Source organism: Cupressus sempervirens, chromosome 9, assembly GCF_028749045.1.
Source record: "Cupressus sempervirens isolate cs-2001-9-10 chromosome 9, ASM2874904v1, whole genome shotgun sequence".
NCBI classification, from domain to species: Eukaryota; Viridiplantae; Streptophyta; class Pinopsida; order Cupressales; family Cupressaceae; genus Cupressus; species Cupressus sempervirens.
In genome coordinates, this window is record NC_143126.1 from 433,085,220 (window position 1) to 433,102,670 (window position 17,451).

The window sequence follows — 17,451 nt, forward strand, 5'->3', positions numbered from 1 at the left end:
TTACATGTAAACTCACCCTCCATCCACATTTACATGCAATCTCACTTTTTGTTCTCAATTGCATGTTACATGTACATGTAATTCACTTTTCGTGCAATGTTATCTTGAAGACCTGTTTTTGACTTAAAGTCACTTTGTAAAAGTCAAAATTTTTCATTTGCACGCATTCCCATGCATTCAACTTTCATGATTTAAAGCATATCCATAAAGCTCACTTTTACCTCATGTTTCCATCTTCTCAATTCATATTTCAGCCCTTACATACGCATGTTATCTCCTTTTAAGTTAATCACACTAGATCTTTGAAGTGTCTAACCTATACTTTAAAACTTTGTTGCTGATCAAGAATCAATGTTTTTATGGAAGCGATATCCTTTGATGATGTGTTCACATTTTGGAATTTTCATCTTGTAGCACAAGCACAAGAAATGCCCTCATCCACAAAATGGAAAGGAAAAATTAAATATCAATATGATAAAAAATTGGCTCATACAACTCCATCTCATGTCACGTCTATTCTCGATAGTGTGCAAGATACAACGATCGGGCATGTGGATATGAATGATTTCTTGCGAAGAATAGAAACTCTTGCTAATCATGAAATGAAATGCATTAAAATGAGTAATATAGCTCCTGCTAATCATGAAACACATCAAAATGAGTAATATTCATTTGGTGTCTACATTTCCTATGGCTGCATTGGAATCGAAATTCATTTAGGATGTGCAAAGCATTTCAGTCCAAAGTCTAAAACAATCAAGGATGTGGATGGTAATGTCATTATTAGTCTTGATCCTGAGGTTACTGAACAAATTTTCAAAGTACCACAGAGTGCAAAATGTGTGGATTTGACAAAAGAAGCATCTTTGGTATTATGGAATGAAAACAAGGGAAATTATCAGAAATATGTTAATTTATATTGGTTGGATTTCAAGAGAAGAAATTTCTCAAAATGGCCTAAAACCATTCACAGATCCAGTTTCAATCTAGAATATAAAGACTTGATTACCCTTCTTAGTAGAATATGCTGTCTCAAGGATCCCAGTGATTTTGAACCACGGATGTACAAGTTCATTTTCAAATCATTGGTAATAAAGAACATATCTTTTGGGTAGAGCTTATCAGCACTGTGCTTTGTGAGTAGCTACTCAATGTAGGGACATCAACACTGTTCTACATGAATTCTTATCTTGTTTATATTGTTGTTGCTATCGACAAAATCATTTTAATGAAATTGGCTAGACATCTCATGGAGGTTCAATCTGATCAACATATTATGCGTAGACTAGGTTTTGGGATTTCTTCCGCCAAGCCCTTGGCAATTGGTCATTACATGATCATTTCTGTACACAAAGCAAAGGCCATGGAAGCAAAACTTCAGTTGATTACACTGAAGAAGTTGAAAGCCATATATGATTTTGATTACAAAGAGATGAATTCAAAAATTAAGAGAGCATTTACTCATGTTCATCGAATAGAAGACATTTGGATTGATATCTAGACAGAGTTGGATATTATGAAAATGGACTAGCAAGTTAACATTGCAGTAGGTTATTGATCTTATGCTTGAGATTCAATTTGATTTTCAAATTGAAGATGATGGTAATATTCTTATTCCAAAATATCATCATGTTGGTTTTAATAAACGATGCCCTTTCCCTATTCAATGGCAACAAAAGAAAGGTACTTCTATCCTTGATTAATTTCAGTCCATTCTGACAAACACCAATAAATGATTGAAAATCAAATGTCTCAAAAGAGTGAATCCTAAGTTAGGTTTGGATTGTGGAAGTTTTGTTCCGCTTAGAAGAAAGTCACAATTAGAAATTGTAGGTAAAGATGGTGCATCTTCCTCTGATATAAAGAAATCTCTCAAATTCAAATTGAAAGGTGGAAAAGGATTTAAACTATCTCAGACACCTAAACAAGTCAAGAGTCAGAAGGAGAATTAGATGAAGGAGTTGATGAAGGAAGATGAGGAGGAAGAAGGAGAAGTCATGATTATATTTTCTCCATGACCTACACAAACTCAGGGACCATCTATGCAACAAGCACCTTTTTGGGTGCGATAGTTGATGATGTGGATTCATTCTCCACTGTTTTCACATCTTCTATTCCGACCTCAGAAGTAAATACATCGACTCTTCCTATATCTTCAGCAACTCCTTGCATTTTAACAGCTGAACAATGCAAACACTTTGGGAATGTGTTTGAGGATTTTCCAACCCTCACGAAAGGTCAAGTTTCTTAGCTTGATACATTCTTGACTGGTTTTGTGTTGTTCATAATAGAATCTTCCTATCATGCACCTATGAATTCAATTGTACAAACAAAGTCATGGCCAGTCACGACTCACAACATAGATACAATCATGATCAATGCCAATGGTCTCCAATGTACATATTTCTGCAGATGAAAATTTCAATTTGCTTCCATGGTTGAGCAAGGTTACAATGAAGAGAAGAAAGGTTGTCATACCTCCAAACGACCTTCCTATTAAGAAAACTAAGTCCAAATCTTTGAAAGATAAGATTGTTTCAAGGATCTTAGTTGATTCTGAAAAGACTAAGTTTGTAGAAATTATTGAGCCATTGATGGATAAGCCCGCTGAAGAACTTACTCATTTTGATTACAAGTTCATTAAAGTAGAAATTGGAAAGCAGTCACGATGCTCAAGACGCACTTGCCAAGGTGTCAAAGAGCAATCATGAATTATGGGAAAAGAAAAATCAGCTCAAGCAGAAGGTTGCTCACTTAAATGAGGTTATTCGGCAACAATTGTTACAACATGCAGTTGTTGTATCTTAGAAAGAGAGAAGGATAGTAGAAGCTACAAAGTCTTGGATGGGAAAAGTCATTTGGAAGGAGTACATGCCATTGCAGATACGACCAAAGTTCTTGGACATTTCAAAGGTGTTGAAGAAATGGTACATGATTTGATTGCATCTTTGACTCAGGAGGCTAACGCTTTAAAAGAAATTCTGAATGATTGGGATGAGATTGCCAAATTTGATCTAGATGCTTATGTCATGTGTGAAGTTCTTCCATCTTGTGAAATGTTGGAGGCTAACACTAAGAAGGCTCGTAGCAAAGTTGCATGCAAACTTAGAAGATTGCCAAGCAATAGAAACAAGAATCATGTGTGACTTGGAGCAAATGGGATGCCAAATTCTTGATGAACATGGTAACTTGGTTGTAGTTGAAGGGATGACTTTAGAATATACAATTAGGATCAATGCTGATTTAGATTTTGAAGATTTTGGTTCTTATACAACAAACATGTTTGCTTTGTACAAATCTTTAGCGAAGCACTTACAAGATTCTCTATCGGCAAATTCGAAGATTGTGAAATCAGCATATGCCGATGTAGTAATAATAGAAGCCATATCAAAGACAATGGAGATTTCTAATCTTCCTATAGTCCGTGATGTTGCCATCAATTCAAGGCACTAAAGAACAATCTTTAGGGTTGTTATTTCATTTTCATGTTTGTAGATTGAGGAGGATGTATTGCATGAAATTGTGTAATTACATGTAATACAATTTGTATGTGTAGTAATATGTAATCCAATACTTTCTCTTTTTAGTTAGATTGGGTCAAAGTTGGTTGAGTTGCTCCCACTTTTTCCTCTATCTTTTTCTTGACTCCTTTGCCCACATAAAGTTGTGTTCTCTCATTGTAAAATCTATCTTTTATTTATATAAGAGAGCTCTGGAGAAATTGTGCAAGCATAACTTTGATTGTGTAGCACCATTTTTAAAGAAAAGTGAATACAAAGAATCAATTGAAATTGAACTTTGATTGAGTGAAATTGTTACTTGTGCAAGTTAGAAGCTTCGACTGTGATTGGCATTTGTTATCTTTAATTCATGTGTTATTTTGCATTCTGGATAATTGAGTATAAAAAGAATGAGGAAGCAATCGGAGCCAAAACTTTGACTGGGAACGGTTGTAGAGATATATAGACTAAAGGCTTTGGCTGTAGCTTATATCTCTTTCTTCATTCACAAAAAAGTTAGAATCCTTTACTTTTGGAAGCCTTTGTGCCCCAATAGTAAAGATTATTCTTATAGAATAGATTAAAGACTAGAGTTAGTGCCGAATCAGCACACTTTCAACTAGCCTTTGAGTTAGTGTGAGTTTATTGATATCACCGTTTACAACTCTAAATAGAAGCGTAGTTCAAGGTTTCTTCTTGCCCATTACTCACTCCGTAAGTAAGTGGATTCTTTTGTGAAAGCTAAGAGGAAAGAATATTGGTAATACCCTTTCAAATTTCTTAACTTCATACTTACCTTGAGTTGATCAAAGGGATGGGGAGAAGGGGGAGCTTTTCTTTTAAGGTAGGAGAGACTCTGTCTCACACGTTGTGGCTGGTCATCCTATTTTGCAATTGAATTTTACCCAAATTTGTCGGTTGCAAAATATCCACCTAATAAGCCACATATGGATTTCCTTATTCATATTATGACATACTATTAATATATTTGCATAATACACCTGCTGATGCTAAGTATCTGTCACTTAAGAGTTTCTTTGGTATTTGTTCTTGAGTTTCTATAGTTCATTAAGTACACAATCATGGATTCTTTGACAAATTCTAAAATATGCTTTGGTATCTTAACCTGAATCAATGACAAGACTCCATCAAATCTCCAACATTGTTTCACAAGTTGAGGCCTTAAATTTTGTAAACATTCGGGATTTATTAGGGTCTGCAAGTGAAAAGATGGGAGCCCAACTAGCAACCAAGCCCATTCATGATTGCTTCATTGGAAGACTCACAAAGTTGGAGAAGGTGTCACCCATACTTTGTGAGAAGTCCAAAAGTGTTATCAATCGATCTCTGAAGCCCCAAAGTAGTGTAGGACTAGTTTCTTCATTACACATGGTGTCAGCAACCTGTTTTTGGAGAGGAGTATGAGCTTCCTAAGTTAAGGCATTGAAGTCCCCAAGAATGTGAATATCCCTAGAAGAAGAGAACTGAGATATGATATCTTATAAGTTGGTAAAGTGGTCATCATTAGAACCATAGATGTGAGTATCGCCGATTAATTGGCGATACTAGAAAAAATCGCAATTTTTTGGGGCCGGCGATTTAGTCGCCCCAAAAATTGCGATTTTTTCAAAAAAATTGCAGATTAATAGGCGATTAATCGCCTAAAAATCACAATTTCTTGGAAAAAAATTGCCCGCGCCCGGCAATCACATAAAGTGACGAAAAAACATATTTTTTTCATTCGGTTTTTAAATTGCTTAGGGCATTTTGGAGAGGAGAGGATAGAGGAGGAGTTCTTGGCAAGCAAGAGGCGGAATCGAGTGCATTTGGAGGCCTTTTGATTCGATTTCTTCGTTACTAGGTAAGTGATTTGAATCTTTGTTTTTTATTTTTGTAAGAGATTGTATTCTTTTTTCTTGCATGTAAATGGATAAAAGTACATTCCTAATTAGTTAGGAATGCATTTGATGAATGTAAGCAAGATTAAATGCATTCATTTGCATTTTTTTCCATTCTAGATCGAATTTATGTTAGAAATTTGCACTTTTTTGAAAAATTTGAAACCCTAGCAGCTAGTTTGTTTGAATGTTATTTGAATTTCAATTTATTGACGCTGTTATTGGAATGTTACTTGAATTCTTTGTTTAACTGTTAACTTTGATCTTGTTATAATTTATTTATAGTTTTTAAAAAAAAATTGTATGCGTAAGGCAGCCCGCAACAGTTTTAAATGGTAGACAAATGGCCATTGACTCCATGCCCTTCAGGCTACATTGGCACCAGGCCAAAGAATGCGAGAGATTAGGCATGGAAATATGCCTATGAAGCAACCGATGAACCAACCAAAGTGATTTGCATTCGATGTGAAAAAGTAATATCTAGGGGCATTTACCGGTTCAAATATCACATCGCAGGGATCTCAAAACATGATACGAATCTTTGTGAGAGTACAACAGAAGAAATAAAAAGCTTTGCAAATGCCTTGCTTGCAGCTAGAGAGCAAAAAAAATTGCAAAGAGAGCGGAATAAATTGCATGTCAAGGCAGCCATAGCAGAGACCCAGGGCAGTTTCGTTGATGTTCAGGAGGAGGAGGCAGCCATTGAGAGCATTGCCGGTTCTTATTATGGGCCGCGTGTCCGCAAACAGGGTGGTTTTTCTTTCACGAGTTCCGCTCCCACTCCCACTCCTACATCTCCTAGCACTTCCACACCATCAGGATCAGCAAGTGCTTCTGGGATAGGGAGCTATTTTGTGCCGAGGCACACACCTAGTGCACAACCTTCATTAGAGGCCACTAGATGGAATAAGGAGGTCCATGACCAGGTGGACAATGCACTAGCAGATTTCTGGGTTTTCAACAACCTTCCTATTAGTGTTGTTGACAGTACCTATTGGGAGGCTTTGGCCACAAGGTTGACAGTTGTAGGAAAGGGGTACAAGTCCCCTTCTCGTTTTGTGTTGGGTGGTAGGTAAGCGAATAATTTTATTACACTCGATTTCCTTTTAATTTTTAACTTTTTACTTAGTTCTAAATTTTAATTAATTTATCTAGAAATTAGAATGTTGATTACTAAAGTCTAAATCAATTTAAAATTACTAAGAATCTAAGACATAACTAAATTTTGTTTTTGTAGGCTTATTGGAACTGCTGTTGAGAGGGCCAAGGCATTTGTTGAGGAACAGAAATAAGAATGGACAAAATTTGGTTGCACCATTCTTTTTGACGGGTGGATGGATGGGAAGAGCAGGACCATAATTAATTTTTTGGCCTACTGTAATGATAATGTGGTGTTCCTGAGATCAATCGATGCCTCCAACAAGGTAAAAAATGCTCAGACATTGGCATTGATGTTGGAGAACATGTCTTAGAGATTGGCATTGAAAATGTGGTGCAAATCATTACAGACAATGCTGTTGCATATGTATCAGCAGGTAAACCATAATTTTATGTTGCATGTGCATTGTGAATTTCACAAGAAGAATTTTTAATAGTTTGATATTTTTGAAAAGTTGGAAACTAATTAGTATTTGCTTTTACAATTGGCAAGAAAACTCCTACAACAGAGGCACCCCACTCTCTCTTGGACCTCGTGTGCAGCACATGTCCTTGACCTTCTTTTGGAGGACATGGGCAAACTTGAGTGGGTCACTCCAATTGTGGAGGATGCAAGGCGGGTGACCAAATACATATACAATCACCCATGGGTCCTTAGCCTGATGAGAGAGCACACTTATGGCAAAGAAATTGTCAGGCCTGCCGTCACAAGGTTTGCAATGATTTTCTTGACATTGCAAAACATTCTCAATAATTTGGTTTCTTTGAAGCAAATGTTTGTTTCCAAAAAATGGTTTGATTCCACATTTTGAAAGAAGAGTGAAGGAGAGAATGTTGTGCAGATTGTGTTTGATAAATATTTTGCAGATAAGGCCGATGAAATAGTAAAGGTAACTACAAAACTTTAAGTTTTAGTTTACACTTTACAACTTTATAACATACTAAGTTTGTAACTCAAGTAAGTAATAATTTTGTAACTTGTCAACTAATTTCAAATTTATATTGCAGGTGTCTGAGCCTTTAATTAGAGTTCTGCGTTTGGTTGATGGAGACCAAACGCCAATGGGTGAACTATATGAGGCCATGGACAAGGCCAAAGAATCTGTCAAAAATTACTACAAGGGGGAAAGCATCAAATATGAACCCATTTGGCAGATCATTGATAGAAGGTGGAATAATCAGCTCCACCAACCCATTCATGCAGCAGGATATTTCCTCAACCCACGTTTTAGGTATACTGTAAGCTCATTCTTACTCAAATTTAAGTTAACGAAGACTTGAGTTCATTTTTCTTTCGTAGGGTGTTGGGTGTGTACTAAAATTGCAAGACTTATTTGTTTTTGGTTTTTGGTTTTAGGGTTGATGGTACATATGTAGATCCTGATGGAGAGGTCATCAGAGGCCTAAGTGAGTGTGTCCAAAAGATGGTAACCAGCGAGGAAACAAGAGATAAAATCATCGCTGAGCAGGAGATCTTCACTTCAGCAGGGGGCAAGGTGTTCTCCACTCCTCTCTACAAGAGAGCAAGGCTTACACAAACCCCAGGTAATACATTTGCAAACTTCTGAATATCAAACGCTAAATTAACATTTATGTTTCACTTTTTGTTGTCTATTAGTATTTTCTAAGTTGTACAATTTTTGTGATGCAGTGGCTTGGTGGACCACTTGGGGTGCAAGCACTCCAAATCTTGCAAAATTTGCTCTCAGAATCCTATCACAGCCTTGCAGCGCATCACATTGTGAGCGCAACTGGAGTTTGTTTGAGGCCATCCACACAAAAAAGAGAAACAGGTTGTCCCAAAAGAGGATGAATGACATGGTCTATGTGCAATATAATCTTAAATTGCGCATGAAAAGGGCAAAACAAGATCCTCCTGGGCCAATCGATTTGGATGAGATAGATCCTTATTATGATTGGACGACACAAGAGCAGGCTCCCTTATTTACACAGGAAGACATCTCCAATTTGGAGAGGGAGGCTGCGGAGGAGGTTGCGGAGGAGGAAGGGGGTGGAACTGGATATGACATCGATTTGGATGACATCGAGGAGGGCGATGATGAGGATGATGACATTGTGCTTACTGTAGAGGACCTTGACATCTTGCGCGCAGCGAATGTGGAGCTACAGACATCTAGTTCTATAGCTACACCATCTCCTGCATTGGCACAGACACAGACACAGGCATAGGCACAAACCCTGCAGGGTTCTAATTCTAGAGCTTTACCCTCTCCTGCACTCGCTAGTAAAGCGACTGGGACGAGGAAGATGTAGTCCTGTATTTGACATTTGTACTTATTTGTAGTCATGTTGATGTGCTTATTTGAACTCTTTACATTTGACACTTTATTTATGACAATACAACTTCTCATGTGTTGTGAACTTGTTAGTTGTTAGTAATTTACAACTTGTCACTACTTACTTGTTAGTAATTTACCGATTAATAACTCTTTTTGCATTGATATATATCTAAACATGATTGTTTCTTATGTATTGTTAGTAATTTAGTCATTAGATGCAAAAAAACATTGAATTCTGTAAAAAAATCGCATTTTTTTATTAAAATTTAGTGGTTTTTGAGTTCCCAATTTTTTGTCGATTTTTTTTGATTAAACTTTTTCAGGTCTAGGCGATTAATCTTCTCAGGCGATTTTTACATCAATGATTAGAACCATTAAGAATCGTGTACGAAGGAGTAATTAGAGGGAAGTGATACACAACAGTGTAAAGGTCTCTGAGGTGGGAGACCACATGACAAATTTGGACACAAGAATTTGGTAGAAGAGTTGAAGTAGACAATTGAAGTTTGATCCTAAAGACAATCTTTGACAAGACATACAACCATAACAAAATCACAAACCCCACTAGAAGATGTAGTCTCACATCTGAAAGAAAAAATCCATTAAAAGACCATGGTATCGAGAAGAAGACGAGGACTCTTACAAGTCTCTACGAGGATAGAATAATTAGAAGAATCAAGAACGTCATGGAGTAAGTCAGGAGACGACCAAAAAGTCTCATTAGCATTTCAACAATTGACTTGTAGTATTGTATTTTTTCAATTTGTAGCAACCCCCTTGTGTTGTAAGGGTCATTTATCTATACCATTGTAAGAATGTGACTCTCAAATGGGAGTAAATAAATCTCTAATATGCGCTTTAAGATCCCGAATAGTTTTCCACTTCCCTTCACGTCTAGCAACAAGAACAAGTTCTCTTGAGTGTTGTAGTTTAGCCACTTAGATTTTGTGAGGTCTGCATCAAGAAAGACCTTCGTAGGCAAAGAGAAAAACTTCCTTTTTGCTTTTGAGAGCCCAAAGTCTATCTGCTATAGAAAGAAAACGCAGGAACAAAGTCGAGTCATAACCGACCCAAGCTTTGTCAAAGGTGATGTCATTGATTTCAAGCTATTCACTAAGAAATGCGCATCTTGTAGACATTGGATCTGTGGTCATAGTTGGGAGACTGCAAACTTTGAGATTTATTAATGAGCTTTGATTGTACAAGTTTCTCCATGCCAGCACAAGGTGGATCACTGTTGTTATTGTAAATTAAGGGCCAACATTTGATCTATTTCTTTGTCTCACACTTGGGTTTGGGTTTGAGGAGATACTACAGGGCATGATTGCTTCTTTAAATCAAGAAACCAATACCTTGAAATAAATTTTGGGTTTTTGGAATCAAATGGAAAACGTTGAACTAGATGCCTTGATTGCATGTGACATCATTTGATCTTTTGATATGTTCTATAGATATCAGGGACTCATGGGTCATAAAGAGGTACTTGGAAAACTTTTGACAAAGTTACAGGGAGCCTTAGAAGGCTGCCAAATAGTGGAAACAAAGATCACGTGGGATCTAGAGAAAATGGGATACAATGTCCTTACTGAACATGACAACCTATTCATAGAAGAAGAAATGACCTCATAATAAATCGACAGTCAATGCTGATCTTGATTTTGAAGAATTCGGATTACACACGATGAACAGGTTCATTGCAAACAAATATGTAGCAAAAGACTTGTGGGATTCTCTTGCAGAAGACTACAAAGATGTAAAATCGGCACATGCAGATACAGTCAGGATTGAAGTTATCTCAAAAGACAATGGAGATCCCAAATCTTCCTATAGTTCGTGATTGTATCGCTAAATATAAGGCTTTTCAGAACAATCTTTAGGATTGATTCAGCTTTTTCCGTCTTCTTTCAGTTCTTAGTATTTCATATTTGTAGTTGGAGAAGATGAATGTCATGCGATGCAATTACGTGTAATTCGATTGTATGTCCTCGTGACATGTATTCCAATAATTCTTCTCACCTAGTTTTACTGGGTCAAAGTGGTTGAGTTGCTTCCACTTCTTCCATCATTTTCTCACTTCTTTTCCTATATAAGAAGCGCCCCCTCTCATTGTAAAAATAATATTTTATTGTTTGCAAGAAAGCTCTAAGGAATTGTGCATGTATAACTTTGATTGTGTAGTACTGTTTTGAAGAAAAGTGAATACAAAGAAACAATTGGAGCTGAAACTTTGATTGAGTGCAATTGTGATAGTGCAAAATGGAAGCTTTGACTATAGTTTGCATTTGTTATCTTTGATTCTTGTTATTGTTGTATGCTTTAAATAATTGAGCATAAATGAGTTAAGAAGAAATCAAAGCTAAAGCTTTGACTTGGGCGATTGTGGTTATACATAGAGTAGAAGCTTTGAGTGTAGCCTGTATCACCTTCTCAATTAATAAAAATAGTTAGAATTCCCTACCTATGAAAGTCTTTGCGCCCCATTGGTAGAGGTTATTTTTATAGAATAGTTTAAAACAAGACTTAGAGCCAAACTGGTATGATTTCAATCAGCCTTTGAATTCATGTTAGTTTATCGGTATCGCTGTTTCCAGCTATTAGATACAAGTGTATTTTGAGATTTCATATTGCCTATTACTCGTTATGTGGGTAAGTGGATTCTTTCTTGAAAGTTAAGAGGAAGAATATTGGTGGCACCTTTTCAAAATCTCTCAACTTCTTTCTTACCTTGAGTTGGTCCAAGGAATGGTGAGAAAGGGGAGCCTTCTCTTAAAGGTAGGAGAGATTTTGTCTCATACGTTGTGGCTGGTCTACCTATTTTGCGATTGGATTTTAACAAATTGTCGGCTGCAAACTATCCACCCAACAGAGATGTAGAATCAAAACTTCATACAAGGGAAAATGAAAATGTATACTCACAGACATATTTTTTGAAGTCAAAGCTTCCATTTAAAGAGGCTCACGACATGGGCTATTATGTAAAACGGATTGTGATCATTTCTCAACACAAGATGAGGCTGAAATTTCCAACCCACATTCATTGAAAAATGTATACCAGTATAGACATTTTCAAAACCAATTTATAACTCGGAGAATGCAAAACAGTGCACGCAACTCTTTTAACAACCTAGTTTATTGATTCAAAGCCCAATTTCTAGCTTCATCAATGGTGGCTTACCTCTATCAGAACCTTCAAAGATGTGAGGAATAAACTAAAACTTGCAGAGAAATCATCAACTTACAAAACAACATAGTAATGCAATGAATTTCATGAAAAGCTAGCAAAAAACTCTCAGCAAATTACATTCAGCTGCTTTTTTGGAGTGGCTTTTTACCTTATCTTGCTTGGATAATGAAGTTGAATGAATAAACATTCATTAATGGCGAACAAAGCACGGGAATATCTTTTAGAATCCCTAGCATGGGGGTTTTCAAATATCGAACTCTCCAGATTCTCAATTTAACAATGTAAAAATGAATGACTTTTAGGGTGGAAAACGCATATGTATGGCGCCTAAGCCAAAGTTAACTTTCCTTTGGAGTCCAAGAGCATTTGATGGGAATTTTTTATTTTACAATTCCTAAAGTGTATTGTGAGTCCATGGATATTTGAATTAGTTGCAAACAGGTGGAGCGTATGGAGGAAGGTTGAGTGAATATAGCGTAGAGTTGAGAAGATTAAGGGGTCAGATTCTGACTCCTTAATGGTCTTTAAGAAACTATTATGGATAGTTTTTGAGCTTTTTGGGGGCAGTTTTTGACAAGTCATAGGTGTGTTTATGACTTAGTGGAGTTCGGAGGCTGATTAGTCTTGATTTTGGAGGTTCTAGACCCCTTTTAAATAGGCCTTTTTCTGCATCTGACCCAAGTGGTTGAGAGATTTTCCTTAGTTTACTTTTTGCATATTTTTGTAACTCAGTTTGGAGACTGAATATATTATGCTGGAATCTTTTGGAAGGAAATCTTATTGAATCTTAGCCTTTTTTTCTTTCTACATCTTTGTGTAAATGCATGATTGATAGGGATAATCCATGAATTTAATAATTCCTTATTGTCTTATCTCAGCACTTACCTATTTGTAGGAGCGTATGTTGTTTGTAGTTCACAATTTGTCATTCATATTTTGAGATTGTTAAGTGAATATCCTCTTTTCCTTAACTATCTTGTCCAAGACCTCATTGTGAAATATTTATGCAAGCCTATATAGAATAGGAGTGTTTACCAGTCAAATAAGGCCTTTCAAATTGTTATCGGTTATATTTTCTGTTATCACATCCTCGGTGCATCTCCTGAGTTAAGTTTCAATTTCCAGTTTGTGAGTTCTCTCTGTATTTTCTTTTTCCTCTTTCCCTATCAAGTTTTAAAGCTGATTTTGAAGAACAAATAAGTGATTATCCAATAAGAACCAACCTAGGATCTAGAGGTCTCATTTTCAAAGTTACATATCCTACATGTAGAAAATGATTCCCATGTTGTTGCAAAGTACTGAAGTTTAGAGTTTTAGCAGGGTGCAAATTTCAGGCATTAACAGTTATACCATTCATTTCCATACATTCTCCATGCAATACCCTTGTTGTCCACATATGCAATCACACTCCAAAAACCTGTTTTTGGATTTTTCCCCCATTAAAGCACATGTTTTGAGTCCAAACACATACATTGACTCACTGCTCCAAGAATTTCTTGCTATGCCTCATATGCAAAAGCTCCAAAATTCATGCTTGTACACCCAAAAACATGCAATGAGTCCCTCTATTGAAGATGTTCTTATGTTGTGGAATTTTAATGTCATAGTTGCTTGTGCAGACAAACTTGCCATGATAGAAGACATTGCACTAGGTAAAAGTAAGGGAAAGCAAAAATAAACTATTAATATGTTTAGTATCATAACTCCATACCTCCTTCACAAGTCACTTCATATTGTGAAGATATCAGAGATATCGATGTCTCGCACTTGGATATGAAAGACTTTTTGAAGAGAGTAGATGCTGCTGCTGCAAGTGAGATCTCTCACATAAAACAGAGCAACATTCATCTTGTTTCTACTTTCCCTTTGGCTGCTCAAGAACTTGAGTTCTTGTGTGCTTGCAGCAAGAGGTTTGATCTCCCATCAAGGACTATCAGAGTCCTAGATGGGAGGACCGTTACAAATCTGGATCTAGAGACCCTTTATAGAATCTTTCGGGTTCCACCCATTTCATTCGTAACCAATATCTCAAAACAAAAATGCCTTGGAGAGATGGAATAGTGACACTGTAGATGATTCTAGCCATCTCTCTTTTCAATTTCAACTTTGAAGAGGAGGCCGACTCCTCACTCACCATTTGAGTTCTTAGGTCAATCGTAAATTTCCTCCCTCCATTCTCAATCGACAAGGTGTTACGCTTCTAGTTATGATTTATCTTTGTAGTAACAAGTCAACCCTTCCCAAGCATAGTAACATAACCTTCTTTTTCAAGGGGATCACTACAAAATCAAGAATAAAGGGTTTGGTATAGATAGTTACACATTGAGCCATCAGAGTCCCAATTAGCTTGATGTTGTGCTGGTTGGTATCCACCAAATTAAAGGTTGGCAGCCACAATGTCGACTTTCGAAGCTTCTTCCAAGTTTCCTTGGGTGGCGCATTCACTCCCGATCCTTTATTGACAATGGTGTTGAAGAGGATCAAAGAACCAAAAATCGTGGAGATTCATGTGATTCACGTGATTCGGCGATATGAAACATGTTGGGCAATTTTTGATAAGCCATTGAATTGGATGACTGACTTTTGCCCATGAATCGCCATGAATCGACTAGAAAAATCAGCAGCGAAATTGCGCAACTTAAAAACATAAAAAAAATACAATTTTTTAAAATATTGTTTTTAACATTTCTCTTTCTTATTACCCTAAAAGGCCTTTTATTTTTTGAGTATGACAAAAAGAGAGGAAAAGTGAGAAATAGACTTGAGCTAGAGCTAGAGCAGATAGACTTGTTTTTTCATTTTGTTTATAGATTGACATACGTTTCATGGATTTTCATCTTACATACATTTATGATTTGTCGTAATTGGTTTTATAGATTTTCATCTTACATATATTTATGATTTGATGTCATTAGTTTTATGTATCTTCATCTTACATACATTTATGATTTGACAAAATTTATAATTCTATATATCTATGTCATATGATTCTTTGTTTTCTATTTACTTCAACTGTAAATTACAATTTACATTTTATGTATGTGATGGATTTATCATTTATGTTCTTTGTTTATGTATGTTGGCTTCTATTTGATGGTGTTATAGTGTTTTTAAGTTATTTTCAATAAAGGGTGCATGAAATCGTCAAAATCTCTAAATTTTAAGGGTTTTTTCACTTTGCTGATATTGCCAATTCATCGACTTCAATCTGATTCACGAGTCGAGTTGGCCTTTCTGATTCTAAGTATTGGTTCTTTGGAGAGGATGGTTTCTAAGATGCCCATTTCCACCACCGCGGTGTTGCCCAGTGTTCACAACCAGTGACATTGACTCCATTAAAGGGCTAATTGGAACTTCTCTATGATTTTCCATAAGGGTAGGTACATGTGCTGTTCTCATGATGTTAGGCCTCAATTCTAGCATGGTTTCAAGGAGGTCCTTGACCTTTACAAGCACCTCCATCTGCAACCCTTGCGTCATGATGTTTTGGTTTTCTTCCATACATAATTAAGTGCTCATCTTGTCCTAGGTTTTCCTTTGTTCAACCATCATCTCCCTTTCAATGTGAGCCTTTGCTTCTTGTACCCTCTCCTTTTCCATTTGAGGGTCTAAGTACCTTTTCTTCTTGGCTTGTGCTCTGATCATTGCCAACACTTCTTCTCCACATGACCTCTCAATGTTTAGTAAGTTAACTTTAGGCTTGGGACAATTTTCATCCTCATGGTCGCTAAGACCACACCATCAACACAATTGTTGAGTGGTATCCTCCTTGCAATCCCAGGCAAAGTCTTCCCACTTTTTGCAGGTTCGACATTGAATCATTGGCTGAGCCTTAGAATTCATATTGTATCTGTCTCTGTCCGTTGTTATTATTGTTATTGCTTCTTCCTCACTATCAGTTGTGATGATATCCACCAAATGATGTTGTGTTGGTTTGTTGTTGAGAGGTAGCTGCTTCAAACATTGATGACTGCTCTTAGGCAAAGAGCACTTGTACTGTTGTTGTTTTCATGTTGTACTCATAGTCCTTGTTGTAGTGTCCCATCACTTGACAAGTATCGCAGAAGGCCTTCATGGGGCATGTGGCTTTTGTATGACCCTCTTTATAGCCTGTGCACCATAATTCTCTCTTGCTGTTGCTGCTGCTTACCTTCATGGATTTAAATTCCTTTATCATATGATGCAAATCCTTTTGGAGCGCTTTCACCTTCTTGCCAAACTCTTTAGTACTGCTACTTCTATACGAGTAATCATCGTCCTGTGACAAATTAGTCTTCTTCCTCGATGTTTTGCTTTTGCCTTCTATGTCCATTGCTTGGTTGCATACATCATCGTATGCCAAAGGGACAATCTTTATTTTCCTTCTTAAGGAGGATTTCAACCCTCTAGGAACCAATGCTTCTTTAAGCCATCTACTAGTTGATTCGCCATCTTCTCGAGTGACTTCTTGAGTTGCCAACTATACGTTCTTATGCTATCATGGTTCTCTTGCTTTGTACTATAAATCTTAGCCACGATCTCATTATCATCCCGATGTAACTTGAATTCACTCTAGAAATTTTTTTTCAACTTGGCCCATTTATTCACCTTTGTCTTGTGCACATTAGAGAGCCAATTTGTGGCCATTCCCTACAAGGTTGCAGGAAGCTGCATAACGAATTCATCTTGGTTAGTATGCTTGTTGGTTGACCAAATTGTCTCACATGTTTGATAATGTTGTATCGGGTCCTCCTTCCCATCCTCTATGAACTTAGGTAGTTTTTGTTTGTTTTCCATTATTGTGTTCTTCCCCCAATCTTGTGTGAAGTCCCAAGTTTGATGTAGTGGAAACTAACATATTGATTTGATTATCGTGCTCCTGTGTCCTTCAGACACCCTTGGTCGTGTTAGTATCCTATACATGTTTGTTCTCTGTCCCCTCGACTTCCTTCTGGATTCTTGGTGGTATAAGTGTGAGATGTAAAAATCGATGTACTCTTAATCAGTTTGGATATATCATCACCCCCTTCGACACTGTCCCCTTCGTACCCTTCAACACCACCTACTGCATTGTTCACTTCGTACCCTTTTGCACTGCCTTGGTCATTGTACACTTTGTGCCCTTTGGTATTGCCTTTAGTTTTTCTTGGATTCTCTTCGAGTAATTCTTTCCCTTCAAGCGGTCCCTTGGTAAGTCTCCGTAGTTGTCACCGTCTTTTTGGTTGTTCCTCCAATCTTAGGGCTCTCTGAATGGCATCATATTTGTCTTTCTATCCTCTCCAAGTACGATTTCTATCTTTATTCAAGATACGTGGTGTCAATTGTTTCTTTTGAAGGGGTTTAGGATGTGTTGGCTCCTTTAGCTCTCGTCACATGCCTCTTGTTCCCTTATGTTGTTTTTCCTTGTACCTTTGTAGGATATATTGATGTTG

General features: G+C 36.9%; 2 protein-coding genes across 2 annotated transcripts in view; both read left to right on the plus strand.

Moving 5' to 3' along the window:
• LOC149539142 (Cation efflux family protein) overlaps nt 1-17,451 on the plus strand; it is a 265,872-nt gene that overhangs the window by 69,859 nt on the left and 178,562 nt on the right. The gene's annotated exons all lie outside the window — the stretch shown is intronic.
• LOC149539143 (uncharacterized) lies at nt 7,235-8,746 on the plus strand. The gene is made up of 5 exons (XM_089800250.1): nt 7,235-7,268; nt 7,424-7,446; nt 7,565-7,788; nt 7,914-8,101; nt 8,208-8,746. Exons 1-5 carry the CDS (start codon nt 7,235-7,237, stop codon nt 8,744-8,746), a joined length of 1,008 nt encoding a protein of 335 aa, XP_089656376.1.